The 15557-nt window shown below is 37.3% G+C and overlaps 2 protein-coding genes across 3 annotated transcripts; both read right to left on the reverse strand.

Annotated features, from left to right (window-relative positions):
* Window positions 1-294: 294 nt before the first annotated feature.
* On the reverse strand, window positions 295-6205 carry emc3 (ER membrane protein complex subunit 3). 2 transcript variants are annotated; one of them, XM_058404138.1, is made up of 9 exons: window positions 6061-6205; window positions 5306-5491; window positions 3955-4012; window positions 3575-3668; window positions 3362-3466; window positions 3037-3118; window positions 2104-2183; window positions 1823-1905; window positions 295-1341 (listed from the first exon to the last, which is right to left on the reverse strand). In XM_058404138.1, the coding sequence occupies exons 2-9, from the start codon at window positions 5458-5460 to the stop codon at window positions 1213-1215; spliced, it is 786 nt and encodes a 261-aa protein (XP_058260121.1). In that variant the 5' UTR covers window positions 5461-5491; window positions 6061-6205; the 3' UTR covers window positions 295-1212. The 2 variants fall into 2 exon arrangements, with proteins under 2 accessions (XP_058260121.1, XP_058260120.1); XM_058404137.1 differs by having other exon boundaries at window positions 296-1341; window positions 5890-6126.
* Window positions 6206-9272: 3067 nt separating this feature from the next.
* On the reverse strand, window positions 9273-14676 carry sec61a1b (SEC61 translocon subunit alpha 1b). Its single transcript, XM_058403863.1, has 12 exons — window positions 14541-14676; window positions 13541-13608; window positions 13389-13454; window positions 13175-13253; window positions 12464-12595; window positions 12242-12351; window positions 11806-11959; window positions 11348-11508; window positions 11041-11238; window positions 10226-10417; window positions 10035-10111; window positions 9273-9919 (listed from the first exon to the last, which is right to left on the reverse strand). The coding sequence occupies exons 1-12, from the start codon at window positions 14545-14547 to the stop codon at window positions 9733-9735; spliced, it is 1431 nt and encodes a 476-aa protein (XP_058259846.1). The 5' UTR covers window positions 14548-14676; the 3' UTR covers window positions 9273-9732.
* Between the last annotated feature and the right edge of the window lie 881 nt (window positions 14677-15557).

The raw sequence follows: 15557 nt of genomic DNA on the forward strand, positions 1-15557 counted from the left end.
GTCAGAAATTCCCATAAACACACCAAACTCGCTCATCCATGTCTTTATGGACCTTGCTTTGTGCACTGGTGTGCAGTCATGATGGAACAGGAAGGGGTCATCCCCAAACTGTTCCCACAAAGTTGGGAGCATGAACGTTTCCAAAATGTCTTGGTATGCTGAAGCATTAAGAGTTCCTGTCAGTGGAACTAAGGGGCCAACTCCAACCCCTGAATGTAATGATTTGGTGGGGTGTCACAAAACTACTGGCAACATAGTGTAGTTCTTCCGAGGTAAATAATTATGGCACAAAACACACTGTTGCTTTGGGAAATGAGTTCTATTATGAATTAGCACTTCTTGCAAGTACATACCGGTGTCAATTTACAAAAAAAATGTTACAAAACAAATAAATAATATAAAAACAGCTAAACAAAATGAATTAACAAGAATGTGTAATCTGTTAAAAAGACTACCGGGTAATCTTAATAAATCTATTAAAGGCCTGCACTTTCAGTTGTGGAGGACCATTGATTTTCTGCCAAAACGCAACTGAAGCTAATTACCAGGTGTACAAGATGTTTAAGCAGGAAATCAGGAAAATAAGCTTAACACTGACCCTCATAACAGATAAAAAAGAAAAAAGGTCATAATCAATAAAGAACAGCTCTTAATATGAGTGAATTACAATTGGTCCATTTTCAAAATTCCATCTAATTATTTCTTCTTTAAATTTTTAATCATCTATGGTCATGTTAATCATCTGGTTAAATAAAATGAATCAAAAACACAACATACACAATGTTGATCAGGGAATGTTGCTATCTGAATATGCTGGGGCATTGAACTAAACTGAATTATATGAATACAAAGCTTATTGTTTCATGCTGATGTTTCAGCTACACAAAACATACTTCTAAATAAACCTGTGCCCATGCTGAATGATAGAGATAGTTTTACAGTATACACCCCAGACCACAAGTTACTGTATGGGTCCTTTTGTAAAGTCAAAAAAGTAATATACAAAATGAAGATTAATTTGAAATCATTTCTTTAAACCTATATCTTTTTTTCTTTAAGATAAACCAAAATAAATTCAGTGAGAACAGTACATGCACAGATATGTCTGCAGTGAGGTTTATGCAAGAATAAATACCATGTGTCCCATTAGTTCCAATTCGGTCCACACAGTTTAATCACAATTACATTTTATGCGGATGTCCTTTAATGCCTTTAGAAAATGCCTGTAGGCAATTCTTTACTGAACATGCCAGAAAGATCCAAGTCCTTGCTCATCAGATCCTCCTCCACACCGTCTAATGCCCACTGATGGTCTGTCAACTCTAATGCCTCCCATTCAGCCTGAGGATGGAGAGCAGACAAGACTTTTATTCTTCATGCAAGAGTTTCTGCTGCAAGACTCATAGTCTCTGCTAGCATCACATTAGCACTGCTGCTTCAGGAACCTTTAGAGTAACCCACAAACTTTGTAGGAATCTATGAACCTCAGCAGTGGCAATTCTGAACATATCCAATCAATCAATCAATCAATCAAATTATCAATAAATAAATTAATAAAAACAGAATATGGTTGCCCAACAAATAATATTTTTTGTGAACCTGACAATTTTCAATGTTTCATGCATACAAGCGTAGCAGACATGGAAGCAACAACTGCTATGTTGTAAATAGTGAAGGAGCTTTTTTATATTATACATACCAACAGGACACTTAGCAATTGCAAATTACATACATATAAACTGCACCGTTGTAAGAAGTGCATCTAATCATCATAATCTGAGGCTGTAATAAAATGTCATTTATATTTCTCATTCTTGGATACCTTGAATGCTTTGTTCGTGTCAGCAGGCATCGCCATAGCAGCACCGCTTATCTGGTCCTGCATGATACGAGACTGATCTGCACCTGTCATGGGACGATATCCAATATTACCAATATTAATTAAATAAACAATATTACTTATATAATATGGCGTGCACTGGAACTGTTACTAGATTAACAGCAGTCATTTTATTTGCACTCTGTACATTTTTTTTTTAGAATATAAACCAAATTACTAAACATACGCAAGAAGGACTAAGAAATAAAAATAAATATTATTACCATTGTCCTGTCCGAGAATCAAGGAATACATGCTTCTTAGTCCAAAGACATTCAGGAAATACCAGGATGCTGAGCTAACCCTGAGAATGTAAACAACAACAACCAACAAATCAGACTGGATAATTTTTGTCTTGGTATTTACACTTCGAATGGTTTTGCTATATGTTCATCAAGACAGCAGAAAATCTTTTTTGGACAGGAAAGTACGGTGGCCGAGAAGTGCAAAACAAAATAACATCCGAAAACACAATGACAATTCAGACAAACCAGAAAAGGTAGGAGTAGTTTGTGAAGGAAATTCTTACAGCTGATTGGACGAAACATCTGTCACTCAAGATATACAAGAAATAAGAAATTGTGTATCTAACTTTATTTCTTGTGGGCATGTGCGGAGTTCTGCATTCACTTTAAATCATTTTTTTCTATAGTACAACTTTAAATCTTTTAAAGAAAATAAACATATATTTATATTTATAAGAAAGTGGAATTCATTCAACTCTGCTTTAAGAATGGACATTCATATGTTGTGATTTTGGATATACTGATAGCGTATCATGACATGAAGATTAGTTTGCGATCTCTAAACACACCTAAAGAATGCAGGAATGTTTCGAAGACCAAACTATGGCAGACTAATGTAAGGAGCGTTACAGGAGCAGAGCTATGTTCATATACATGCGAATCAACTTTCTACTGCCGCAGCAAGCTGTACTTCCGTGTATCTTGAGTGACAGATGTCTTGTCCAATCAGCGTTAAGAATTCCATTTGCAAACGACACCTACCTTTTCCACTTGTCTAAAGTGTCATGTTTTCTGATTTGTTATCTTTTGGCACTTCTTGGCCACCGTAAGAAAATCATGTGGCTATATTACCACTAGATTAGATGTGCAGGCCATACATTAAGAAAAGTAATATTTTGCCGGACCACTTACCAGGATGCATCAAGTGAGAGCAACTCTATCCCTTGCTGTAACATAGGCTTGAAACGGAGTGTGAGAGGGAACGGTACCTTAGCTAAGGAGAGAAACATCTGTTTTAACCACGTCCGCTCTCAGTCACTCATGTGTACAATATAAAGCCCAGTTTGCATGACTTACAGAACTAAATCCACCTCCCTTTTACAGCACAAACAAATATATTAAACAGTGTCATCATGATATTCCTCCCTTAAATGACCACTACCATGTGTGCTCTTATACATAATACAATAACTAAATATCACCTTGGATCAAAGATTCAAATATAACTACATCTTACTTGTGACAAACCCAGAAAAGGTCCAGTTGATCCAACCACCAATAAGGATCATGGGAAGAACATTAGTCACGTTGCCTTTCATCATGTCTGTCAACATGCTTGGGTCTGGAATGATAAATATGCACATTAAATTAATACACATGAATCCCAAAATGAATCAAAGCAGAAAAGCTGTGATACATAAAGCATTAACTGTAAAGTCACAGTGCTTACCAGTCATGGGGGAAGGAGGCACTACTTTTCTTTTTGTCTTTTTAAAGAATCCATCATCTGAGTTATTGAAGTAAAATTTTCTCATCAGGAAGGACTATTAAAAAGAAATAAATAGTGGTTACATTACATGGATAAAAGAGCATTTGAGTCTCTTTAACATGGTTTCATTCAGAAGCAGAATTCCTCAGCTTGGTTTTGTTCTATATTCTTTATTATAGAATGTTTTGATCACAATGTCAGCAAACATTTATTCATAAACTGAGCAGTTTCTTTTTCAATCCAGTGCATACAATTGCTCTTTCCTTTTTGTTCAACTTTCTAATTTTGCATATAATCCACAAGCATCCAAGAATTCAGCTTGACAAAGGTAATAAGCTCACCTGTTTAGGAATGTATTTTCCATTTTCTCTTAATATTCTGCTCCTAATGAGAACCTGGCTGTAAATTAAACAACAAAAACACACAAAATAATTAACTATAGAGCATGGTGGAGAGCTAAATTCAGAAACATCTCATGTTCCACATGCATCATATTATAGGGACAAACACTGCACATGATGAGGCAAATCTGCTTTAATGAGGAATCCTTCAGTATTATTTGATCATGTTCAGGCTGCTGACAAATTTTATGTTCCCTGATTTCCCTATTCACACTCTCAGTAGCTGTTGCTTGAAACAAGGGAAAATCAACAAGCCTCAAAGATAGTAAATGAACAAGTTATTTGGAATATGCTGTAATATACACTATATTACCACTATAAGTTTAAACTCAAATAGACTCTGAGCTATTCCAAAACTGGGACGTCTGCCTTTACATGCACATGAATGTAATATGGAGTTGGTTTGCCCTTTGCAGCTATATCAGCTTCAACTCTTCTGGGAAGGCTGTCCACAAGGTTTAGGAGTGTGTTTATGGGAATTTTTGACCATTCATCTAGAAGCACATTGGTGAGGTTAGGCACTGATGCTGGACGAGAAGGCCTGGCTCACAGTCTCCGCTCAAATTCATCTCAAAGGTGTTCTGTCGGGTTGAGGTCAGGACTCTGTGCAGATCAGTCAAGTTCCTCCACACCAAACTCACTCATCCATGTCTTTATGGACCTTGCTTTGTGCACTGGTGTACAGTCATGTTGGAACAGGAAGGAACAATCCCCAGATTGTTTCCACAAAGTTGGGAGAATGAAACTGTCCAACATATCTTGGTACTTTTGGCAATATGGTGTATGTTGCTGTTATGCCATGGAGGAAGAATGATTTGGGTTCAACATGCATGAATGGATTAAGGAGGAAACAGGAATCATTCAAAACTTATGCAAAAGCTGACAGGTCCAGAAATATGATCACAGACTTCTATTGAATTCAGTGAGTCACTGGCATAACATGTTTCATTTTATCACTTGCATTATAAGTGACAGAAACTCGCTAATGTGTTGTATAGAGTCATCACACCATGCAAATGAGACATTAAGATCAAGAACACAGAGAAGATTCTGTTCCCCATCATGAGCTGACCTGGGAAAACATGAGGTGCAAATAACATGTCTGGGATCTGATCTAATAAGGCGTTTAAATTATAAATAGTTGACAGGAGAGCCCCAGTTTTTCCATCAGACAATGAACTTGAGATGAAACCCAGGCAGGGAATACACCATCATTAAACACAAAGCAGGAGATCAGTTTGGTAGACACAGGTCTTGTGTAGCAATACTGAGACCTTATTATGCAGCTTACCTGTCTGAAACCTGCTCCAGTGTGAGTTTCTTGTCACTCTGTAACAAGATTGAGACGTAATGTCGAATGACCCCCACGAGAAAAGTGATGAACACAATGGGCAACACAACCCACAGGCGGATGTTGGAATCCAGCAGAAGTTCTGGTTCAGCCATGATTTACTGGAATGGTGCTGACCGGACAAACCTACAAGAAACAAAGCACACTTTAGTCAATAATAAGAAAGACAAAGCTTTCAGGTGTCTTCATAACCTTAAGCATGAATTTACACAGGGTTGACCTCTATAAATCCTCTATAAATGACCTCTATAAACCTCTAAAATAATAATAACTAACTAAAATAACCGGCTTGTGAAAGCCATCCAAGACACTGACTGCTAATTTGCCTGAGGTTAGGTAGCTACGACAGTCAAGCTATTAGCTAGCTGTTATACATTGTGAACTGTCAGCTGAATTAGACCTGCTAAGCCCAACGTTCTACAACATTAACTTAACAATATTAGTCACCTAGCTAACACTGGCTAGTTTACATCCCTTCTATTGACTATAACCTGACAATATTAGCAGTAGCAGTAGCGGCTTACTGGAATGCTCGACGGTCAGCCAGTGACAATACGAAAACTGCTAGCTATACCGACTCCTGCGACTTTTCTCACTAGCCGCAGCCGTTTTACTTTATAACTATAAAACCTTTATTATTCTGCTAATGGCAAACTCGGCGGCGTAGGAACCCAACAGCATCAACTCTCCCTTACTGCATCAGCTCCGCTGGCTAGCGGCTAGCAGCTAGCAGTAGATGCATTGTGATTACGCACAGCGACCAGCGGCGAAGTCAGTAGCCGAATCCCAAACGATGTTTTACACTTTACTATAAGTGCACTTCACATATTGCATAGCTTCCGCACCCTATGTAGTGTTCTACAAGTCAAATTGGAAGTGCATTTTTATGCTTCAGCCAGTAATATCGCCTATGTTTTCAAAATGGCGACTACAAAATAATAGTGTCGTAACTGTGTAGTAGTAATAATAATAATAATAATAATAATAATAATAATAATAATAATAATAATAATATGAAACATTTAAAACTTTATGTTTAAGCAGTTTTAAATATTTAAAATAAATGTTGCCATTTTTAAGTACCCTACACCAATCAGGCAAAACATTATGAGCACTGAGAGGTGAAGTGAATAACACTGATTATCTCCTCATCATGGCACCTGTTAGTGGGTGGGATATATTAGGCAGCAAGTGAACATTTTGACCTCAAAGTTGATGTTTTAGAAGCAGGAAAAATGGCCAAGTGTAAGGATTTGAGCGAGTTATATATGTATATACTGTATATTTTATATTGTAGATGTTTATACAAATATATATAATTTATATATATAATTTATATATTTTTATAAATATTATATTATATTACTTTGTCATATATATATATATATATATATATATATATATATATATATATATATATATATATATATATATATATATATATATTGTATTATATTATTCTTCTTATTATTTATTATTTATGTTTATATTATATACATACTTTTACTTTTATTTTTTATATATATATTTTATATATTTTTATATACACATGTATTTGTATATGTATATCCGATACACAATTGGCTTTACATAACTATTGGTGTTTTTCATAATTTATCATGTCTTTAATTTCTACTATGATAGTTTTTATTCTTCCTATTTATATATATATATATATATATATATATATATATATATATATATATATATATTTTTTTTTTTTTTTTTTTTTTACCTATATCCCTATACTTTTCTTGTCCATACCCTTAAAATTCTTTCTTCAAATGTAGGACAGTCGTAAAAAGCATTTCACTACATGTTGTACTGTGTATGATTTCATATGTGACAAATAAAATTTGAGTTTGAATTTGAGTTTGACAAGGGCCAAACTGTGAAAGCTGACCCGTGTGATCTGATCCAACAGATGCTCTACTGTTGCTCAAATCGCTGAAGAAGTTAATGCTGGTTCTGATAGAAAGGTGTCAGAATACACAGTGCATAATGGGTCAGGGCTGTTTTGGCAGCAAAAGGGGGACCATGACATTATTAGGAAGGTGGTCATAATATTATATAGTAGTATAGTATAGTATATTCACATCAGATAAAAGATAAAAACTGTTTTTCCTTTTGCTTAACTCAGAACCTTAAACGTAAATCTTAAACATACAAATCTCAAAAATAAAGAGACTTATATAAATTGGGTGAAAAGTCCTGGATTTCCAACACACCTCACTTATCTGTGAATTCCTGAGGCATTCTTGGGATGAATGTGGCATGTTTCAACGATGGTGAACACAAATATCCAAGTTGACATCCCCCAGAGGCTGTATGAAGTTTACACAATTATTACTATGGTTAAATCTTGCTGGATGCGTTTCGTTTAAATGAGGAAATGTTACAGGGTTCTCAAGGACACTCAGTATCTAATCGTTTCTGATGGCAAAAAAGGTAACAGGCTGGTGGCTATAAACATTTCCCAACAGTCTAAGTAGTCTTAAATTGTTACACTAGGCAAATACTGAGCATCTTAACATCACTGTAGAAAACTACTTATTTGAATAGAACATTAAGTTGCACTTAGCTTTCTAATTTTTGTTTGACAAGGGCCAAATTGTGATGGTTAGATGACTGGATCAGAGCATCTCCAAAACTGCAGCTCTTGTGGGGTGTTCCCGGTCTGCAGTGGTCAGTATCTATCAAACGTGGTCCAAGGAAGGAACAGTGGTGAACCGGCGACAGGGTCATGGGCGGCCAAGGCTCATTGATGAACATGGGGGGTGAAAGCTGGCCTGTGTGATCTGATCTAATAGACGAGCTACTGTTGCTCAAATTGCTGAAGAAGTTAATGCTGGTTCTGATAGGAAGGTGTCAGTGCATGAGGGGTCAGGGCTGTTTTGGTGGCAGAAGGGGGACCAACACAATATTATTCATAATGTTATGCCTATTTGGTGTAAATGACAGTATAGACATCCTAAATTATGGGTTTGTATTTAGGTTTCTACATTAAAAAAAAAAAAAATCTTACTCCATCTTACTCCTAAATGTACATTTATGTAATGCACCACAGGAAAATAATATTTTAAAAAAATAATATAAGGTGTATCTAATATATGAAATTCCCTCCATAAAGGGAAGAACAAATCCAAGGCTGACTTTCATGAAACTTAAGTAACTTTAGAGGTGCAGGTATTACATACAGAATTTTGAATATTTGCATCAGTGCAATTTTGAGGCATGCAACACCTTTACTCCTAACATAATTAACCATGTAACTGGACGTTTAGTCTAAATTTGATAAAAATATGGAGGATATTTTTAAATACAGTTCTATATATAAAAGTTTTTTTTGTCTTCTGTGACCCTAGTTTTGGCTGTACTATGTGTCTAGTTATTTATACAAGAATGTGACATGTAAGATAAAGGTAGTGCACAGGTACTAGATCTTCAGAAACAAGTTGACTGAACAGGAAAAATTTACAACATGTCAAAAAATACAAAACTCAGTGTACTTTCAATAAAATGCATTTCATATTGATATACTCTAATGGCACATGTAAATTGTGTAAAATTTCTATTTGGCTTTTTATTGAAATATCATTTCCATTCATTATAGTGTTTTTTACTTTAAGGGGTCAGAAGGTGAAGGAAGGCAGACACTGCTATGTGTATGAAACAATGCTCCAAATTATAGACAGGACACTTACACAAATAAAAGACACACAAACTACCATATTTCCTTGGTTAAGGGGGGCATCAAAGCCACCAAATGAAATGCAGCCATACTACATAAACCAACAAGAAACGTAGTCAAGCCCTAAGACGCTAAAATGAGCAAGACATGGCCAAAAACTGTGTATGTTCTTCTGTTCTTGGTAAACAGACACACACTCCTCTCCTAGTTCAGACATTTTGTCAAAAAAGTTTTTATTTACATCAGATCAATTAACAGTCTCTGAGACATGACACTGCAGTTACCTGATCACACGTACACTGGTACTGGTTTAAATCATTGTTGGAGAAACCAACATCAGCTGTGCATGTCCAAGTCACAGGGTTGAGCCAATTCCACGTTAACCATCTGTGCTTTTAACCACTAGTAGCCGGATTAAAAATGCAGCAGGTGTGTACTGGCTGACTAGATGAAATGGATGTCCCACAAGAAAGACGGGGACGAGGACATTCCTATGTTGAATTCTGAGACGGCTTTTGGAAAAAGAAGCACAAATGCCTTGTGGCATCAGTGGCAGAGCACTGATTGTGTCCATATGATAAAAGAGATAAAAGAATTATTATATAAAAAGAACCAAATAATAAACGGAAATGTGGCAGTCCATGGTGCCTGTGGAGGGCTTTTTTTTTGTTTTTGTTTAGAAGAGCAGAGCACCCATGCTGCCGACTTCGCTTTGTTCCTTTACAAAGATCTCAAAGTACTGGTAGATGATGGTGACAGCCAGCAAGATTCCTGTTCCTGAGCCGATGGCACCCAGGAAATCAGCCATGACTGAGAGGCCACCTATGCACAGTCCTCCAAATGCTGCAGCTGTGGGGATGTACCTACAAGACAACAGCAGAGTTAAATAAACACACCATTTTTCTTACATGCTTATTTAGCTACTGACTGAACAACCTATTGTTCGATCTTTTGGAAAGCAGAATTTTTGTGTTTTACCTGTTGAGTTCATGCACCATGGATGTTTCTCTGTGTCCCCTCATCACCATCTGTTGTTCTTTAAGCTGTTTTGCAACCTAGGATGGAGAATTTTAATGTCATTCGTCATTACTGCTTAATTCGGTACCAAATGATATGATACAGTATTATACATCATAAATGACCTAAAATATTCAATGAAATACACTCACATCTTTGGCAGAAGATCCAGACACCTCAATCCAGGTCTTTGAGAAGAAAGCGCAGGAGCCCAGCATGAAGACGATGTAGATGACAGCATGGACTGGATCCTCTAGGACTGAACCAAATGACTCAGGAGGGGAGAGGTAGTAACACAGACCGCCTACAGGGTAAGCACGAGCTGGCCCTCCAGTCGAGGTGTCCTGTTAACATCCATATACCATGTGAATCTCATGACAGTGCTTGAATATATGTTTTATGTAGAAAACAATCATGCACCTTCCTCTGGTAAGAGAATTAAAAGATCTTTAGATTAAAAGATACTGCAGTATGGAGAATAGTATACAGATAAAGGGACCCTGGTTCCACCAAACAATTCAGATTCAAAAATGAAGTGAATAGATGTGAGTGTGTAGTGCTGGGAACATTAAGTGATGTGGATGCACCCATGTGCCGTGTCGTTCACAACTGCTTTGGAGAGATTTATATTGTTAAAACATCTGCCTAGAATGCATCTCCGAACTGCTGATTCGCAGCAATTTTCAAGAAGCTCAGCTCATAGGATCTTAGGTGGCCAGTGGAATGTCTATATAATAACTGATTCGAGGTGCAAGCAATTCAAAGTCAGTTTTTCAAAAGGATTTTCTTAGCTACTTAATAAACTTTTGCTAATCATGGCTTAACCTGTTGTTTTTATTCTTATGGTCTACATATCTTTCAGGTTATTAGTACAAGTAAAAAAAAAAAACTACAGCACCTTTAAATCTGTTTAAGTACAGATTCAAGTTACAGATTCTGTAATCATTTACAGAAACTGGGTACTTACAGACCAGGTGCCCAGCAGGTTGACCAGAAAGTTGCCACTAAAGCGAGTGGAGAGCATCTGAGAGATGACGTACAGGTTGGACACCAGCGCAGACTGCAGGATGATGGGAATGTTAGAGGTGTAAAAAAGCTTAATGGGATACGTGTTGTACTGTCCACGGTAACGTGCAGACTTGATGGGCAGATCGACTCTGAAGCCCTGATGGAGGGGAAAAAAGAAACACATTGATTAGATTTATAATTAAACTAGTAACCATTACAACTATCTTTGTGAGCTATGGTGAAAAGGTCATCTTGGTTTTACAGACCTGGAAATATATGACCACGGCAAAGACAAAAACGGTAGCGATGAGGTTCATGAGGTTGGGCAGGTTCTGCCTGTAGAAAGCCTCTCTCAGAGCTCGCACTTTGTCAGTACGAGTGGCCAGCAGGTGGAACAGAGCGATAATAGCACCCTCAAACTCAGTGCCTGCAAGGAAAACACAAATAAATTCAAAATCTGTTAATATTAAATAGTCAGCTGACAAAGGCTATCGCTTCCACACAGACTAGTATCTATGAGCAAATTTGACTAACAGGATAAAGTCAAACAGATGGCTGTGCAAGCTCACAAACAAATAACTGGGGAAAAAAAAGGATATTCCTAGTTTACTGGCACAGCAGTTGTACAAATATAAACATGACACAGAAACAGAAGTGTTTCCTTGTCTGTTAAATCTGCTGTAGACAGTCCTACATTAAACAGTATAAGGACATCAGTGTTTACCTCTGCCTGTGTTGACTGTAGTTGGACTGAAGGCTTTCCATACGATTGTTTCACAGATGTTGGTGGCAATGAAGAGAGAGATACCTGAGCCCAAACCATAGCCCTTCTGCAGCAACTCATCCAGCAGCAGCACAATCAACCCTGCCACAAACAACTAGACAAGAGCACATACTGTCAGGACAGACTGCAAACACTGTCAGAATGTCAACACATTCCATGCAGGTGTAATTTCAGTCTTTTACAAAAATCCAACTCAACGTTAATCTACCTGAAAAACACAACCACGTCAAAATGCTGTTTACAGACTAAAATTAGGTAAAGAATTTCCAAAGAGCTGTGTTTATTATGCAAGATAATCCTTTAGGAAACTTTATCTTGAGCACACAAAGCAACTGACAATAGAAAAAAGTCAGTCTGAGAGAGAAATCCCGCTCACCTGTATGATGATGAGCAGACAGATGCCAGCACCCATTTCTGATGGGTCTCCATACATGCCAGTCATCACATACACAATAGCCTGGCCAATGGTGATGATCATTCCAAACACTGCAAGAAAATTTGCACAAGATTATGCCCTGTTTAAGTCATATCCTCATGTCAAAACTGTTGCATATTCTGCACAACAGGGTGGTTAAGAAAAAGAGAAGTATCTACATACGTTTCTGGGCGCCGTTAAACAGTGCTCGGTCTTTTGGTGTGTCTCCAACCTCAATGATTTTAGCTCCGGCCAACAGCTGCATGATGAGACCAGAGGTGACAATAGGGGAGATACCCAACTCCATCAAAGTACCTGTAACAAATAGATATGCATCATATAATGTGCACCAATAAACTACAGTATACACTACTACAGAGCTCAGCAATATGATGTAATACTGACATCATGATCAGGTATTTTTTTATTGTCAGAAATCTGCAATTTCTGAAATAAGCTGAGTAAATGTTAAAAGCTTTAGAAAAGCTGTCAGAAATGTCCGCATGTACGAGATACATGACATGGCATATTACCTACTCTTAAATAAATCACTGAGAATTCAATAAAAATACAAACGCTCTAGTTTACTGTCCAGCTAGAGATGACAGGAGCATGTGCATGTGAACATGACTATTCACAGAATTCAGAATATTTTATAATAATATTCCCAGAGCATTAGAAATAACCAGAATGATTTATTATTATACATGTAATATATTGGGTTTTTTTTTTTTTTGAAAGCTTGTTCTGCTTTTTTGGGTCCATTTACTACAACAATGAATGAACTATTTCCTGAACATTGTGAAATACTGCTATTCACAGTTTACATCAGAAGTAGTCTCTTGATTAGAAAAAGGCATTTCATAAGAAAAACACGAGCTCATGTGAACACACCTCTGTTGGAAGCGAGAATGACTCTCATCCAGTAAAAAGGATCTGCAGAGTCTGATGACATGATACCAAATAAGGGAATCTAAGGAGAGGGAAAAATGACAAACGGCAAATGTGGTGTAATTAACAAAAGTGAAACAGTGAAAAACGGCTTGTAAATGTTTAACACTATCATTTGCATTGATGGCTTCTGAAAATCAGAGTAAAGCAGACAAACCTGGCAGCACACCAGGAAGATGAACAGGGTGATGGCTGTCCATAACACCTTCTCTCTGAACTGGATCTGTGACAAAAGTATATGAAGTATTCCTTAATCCAGGAAAAACAGATAGACAGCACAGTAAAATAAATAAAGATATAAATACATACCCGTCTCTCAGGTTTCTGGATCTCTGGTAATACTGCACAAAATGGTTTTATCACCTCCAAAAATTTAACTGGAAAAGATTTACATTGGGGATGGGGAGGGAAAAAATGACGTCAGGACAGTGTAGAAAAACTTTCATTCATCAAGTGTATTGTGTGCTCTTCTTTCTTCAGACTACGTGGCTTTACAGTCGCTCTCTGCTAAGACTGGTGGGTTCAAAACACAGGCAGAATCCCAAATAACATCCAATCTCTCTATATAAGAACCCTACGTAGGGAATGAAACATCGACTGCTGCATTCTACAAGGAGTGCACTGTTACATCCTACAGGGAGGTATTTGGGATCCGGCCACTCTCGTGCAACGTCATCACTACAAGACTTCAGAAGAGAGGAACGGTAGTGATGATTTTCCATAAGGGAACAGTTGTGCTTTTTATGCGGTAGAAGAAAACTGGATATTATATTAAATTTCCTCTTTTTATTAAATTAAGTCGGCGTGATGGAGTTTGTTAACTAATGTTATTCAAAGCCGAACTCTAGCTTGTTGCGTTTAATATTAGTTGACTTGCAAGTAATGCAATCTTTCCTTGCTCTTTCCTTGTGTAACTGCACACAGCTATAACAGCCGTAATATAAGGGTAATTACACTGGCTGCTCTCATAACGTTACATACAACATGCATATAACAAGCGCAATAACGTTAATTCAATTAGCGTTAGCTAGCTAGCAAGTCCAGGCTTAGGAAAAAAAATGACTAGACTCTCGGCTGTACACAGCTTGAATATTAATTACAACTCATAAATAGTGCTAATAAATGCACAACTGATCGTGATGTTGTCCTTCAGAAAGGCAGAGCTGCTGTTAGCCGGTTCCATTCAAAGCTCAAAGCTAAGGCCTGACATAATGTCGTGTTAAACTGCAACATTTCTCCCACATTCGTGCTGGAAAACAGCATATGACACACACACTTAGAAGAATTGTAAGAAAACCCCCAAACTTACTAGCCATGTTGGCGTGTGTGGGTGCTCCAGGCGGATTTCGGTGCGGTGTAGCCGCTGAGCAGCTCCTGTGTGGCTCAGCCTGAGGAGAGAGAGAGGCAGAAGAGGGCTCCTCAGCGACACGTCATCTTTCAAAACCTCTAATACACGTCAGAGCGCTGCGCGAGCTCCTCCAGGGCTCGACTCCAAACGCCCCCTTGCTGTCTACATGCGTGCACTACATAGGGCGTCAAACAATAGCTTTCACAACCTAGATAAGTGCGCTCTAATTCCTACGAGAGCCATTTGGGATGCAGTCCGCGTTTAAAGTGAAATAACGGAGGGTATGGAGATTCACTGTTTAGCAGGGGGGTTTAAATACATTTTTAGGTTAATTATTTACAAAATATTTCTTCATTTACATTCCCAGAATATCCAGTAACTAACAAACAGTAATAAATGGTACATTGCAATGGTTTGTTTTTGACATTCAGTATGGTTTAATAGTTATTAAGTCGTCATAATAATTAAATTCTAATAAATGAATTTCAGAATAAAACAATTAAACTATGCAGAAAGAAGTTATTATATTATTATTATTATTGTTGTTGTTTTTATTATTATTATTATTATTATTATTATTATTATTATTATTATTATTATACCTCATTTATTTCCTGCCATTTAACGGGATTAGTCGTTTGTAATGTTAACCAGCAGAGGGCAGCTTATAACCATCAGAAGGTGGATGAAGTCTTCACTTCTTCACAGTCATTAAAGAGACAGCATGAGATTTAAAGTGTGTCCGGTTTGTGTTGAAAATTCCACCTACTTTTGGACCCACGCAGAGTCTCGGGTTGCAATCTGATGATGACCTAACGTCTATTTTGGGCACTGTGTTTGTAAAGTGGATTAAAATGTGGCTGAAAGTCAGTTGGTACTGGTGGCACATGGTTACATGAGACCCCATGGAGCAAACTGATGTTGGGGCAACACTGATCTATTTCTGTGGGCAGTTCCACCATACAGTCAGTTTGTTAC

Source organism: Hemibagrus wyckioides, linkage group LG11 (genome assembly GCF_019097595.1).
Source record: "Hemibagrus wyckioides isolate EC202008001 linkage group LG11, SWU_Hwy_1.0, whole genome shotgun sequence".
NCBI lineage: Eukaryota > Metazoa > Chordata > Actinopteri > Siluriformes > Bagridae > Hemibagrus > Hemibagrus wyckioides.

What these genes read in the sequence shown, in the direction of transcription:
- emc3 (XM_058404138.1), bottom strand. Translation starts at nt 5,460, where the DNA reads ATGGCTGAACCAGAACTTCTGCTGGATTCCAACATCCGCCTGTGGGTT. An exon ending in CTGGAGCAGGTTTCAGACAG is followed by an intron (nt 4,013 to 5,305) that starts GTAAGCTGCATA and finishes TTTAATTTACAG; the next exon opens with CCAGGTTCTCATTAGGAGCA. An exon ending in CTTTTCTGGGTTTGTCACAA is followed by an intron (nt 3,119 to 3,361) that starts GTAAGATGTAGT and finishes TTCTCTCCTTAG; the next exon opens with CTAAGGTACCGTTCCCTCTC.
- sec61a1b (XM_058403863.1), bottom strand. An exon ending in TACAGTCAACACAGGCAGAG is followed by an intron (nt 11,509 to 11,805) that starts GTAAACACTGAT and finishes TTTTCCTTGCAG; the next exon opens with GCACTGAGTTTGAGGGTGCT. An exon ending in CCGTGGTCATATATTTCCAG is followed by an intron (nt 11,239 to 11,347) that starts GTCTGTAAAACC and finishes CCCCTCCATCAG; the next exon opens with GGCTTCAGAGTCGATCTGCC.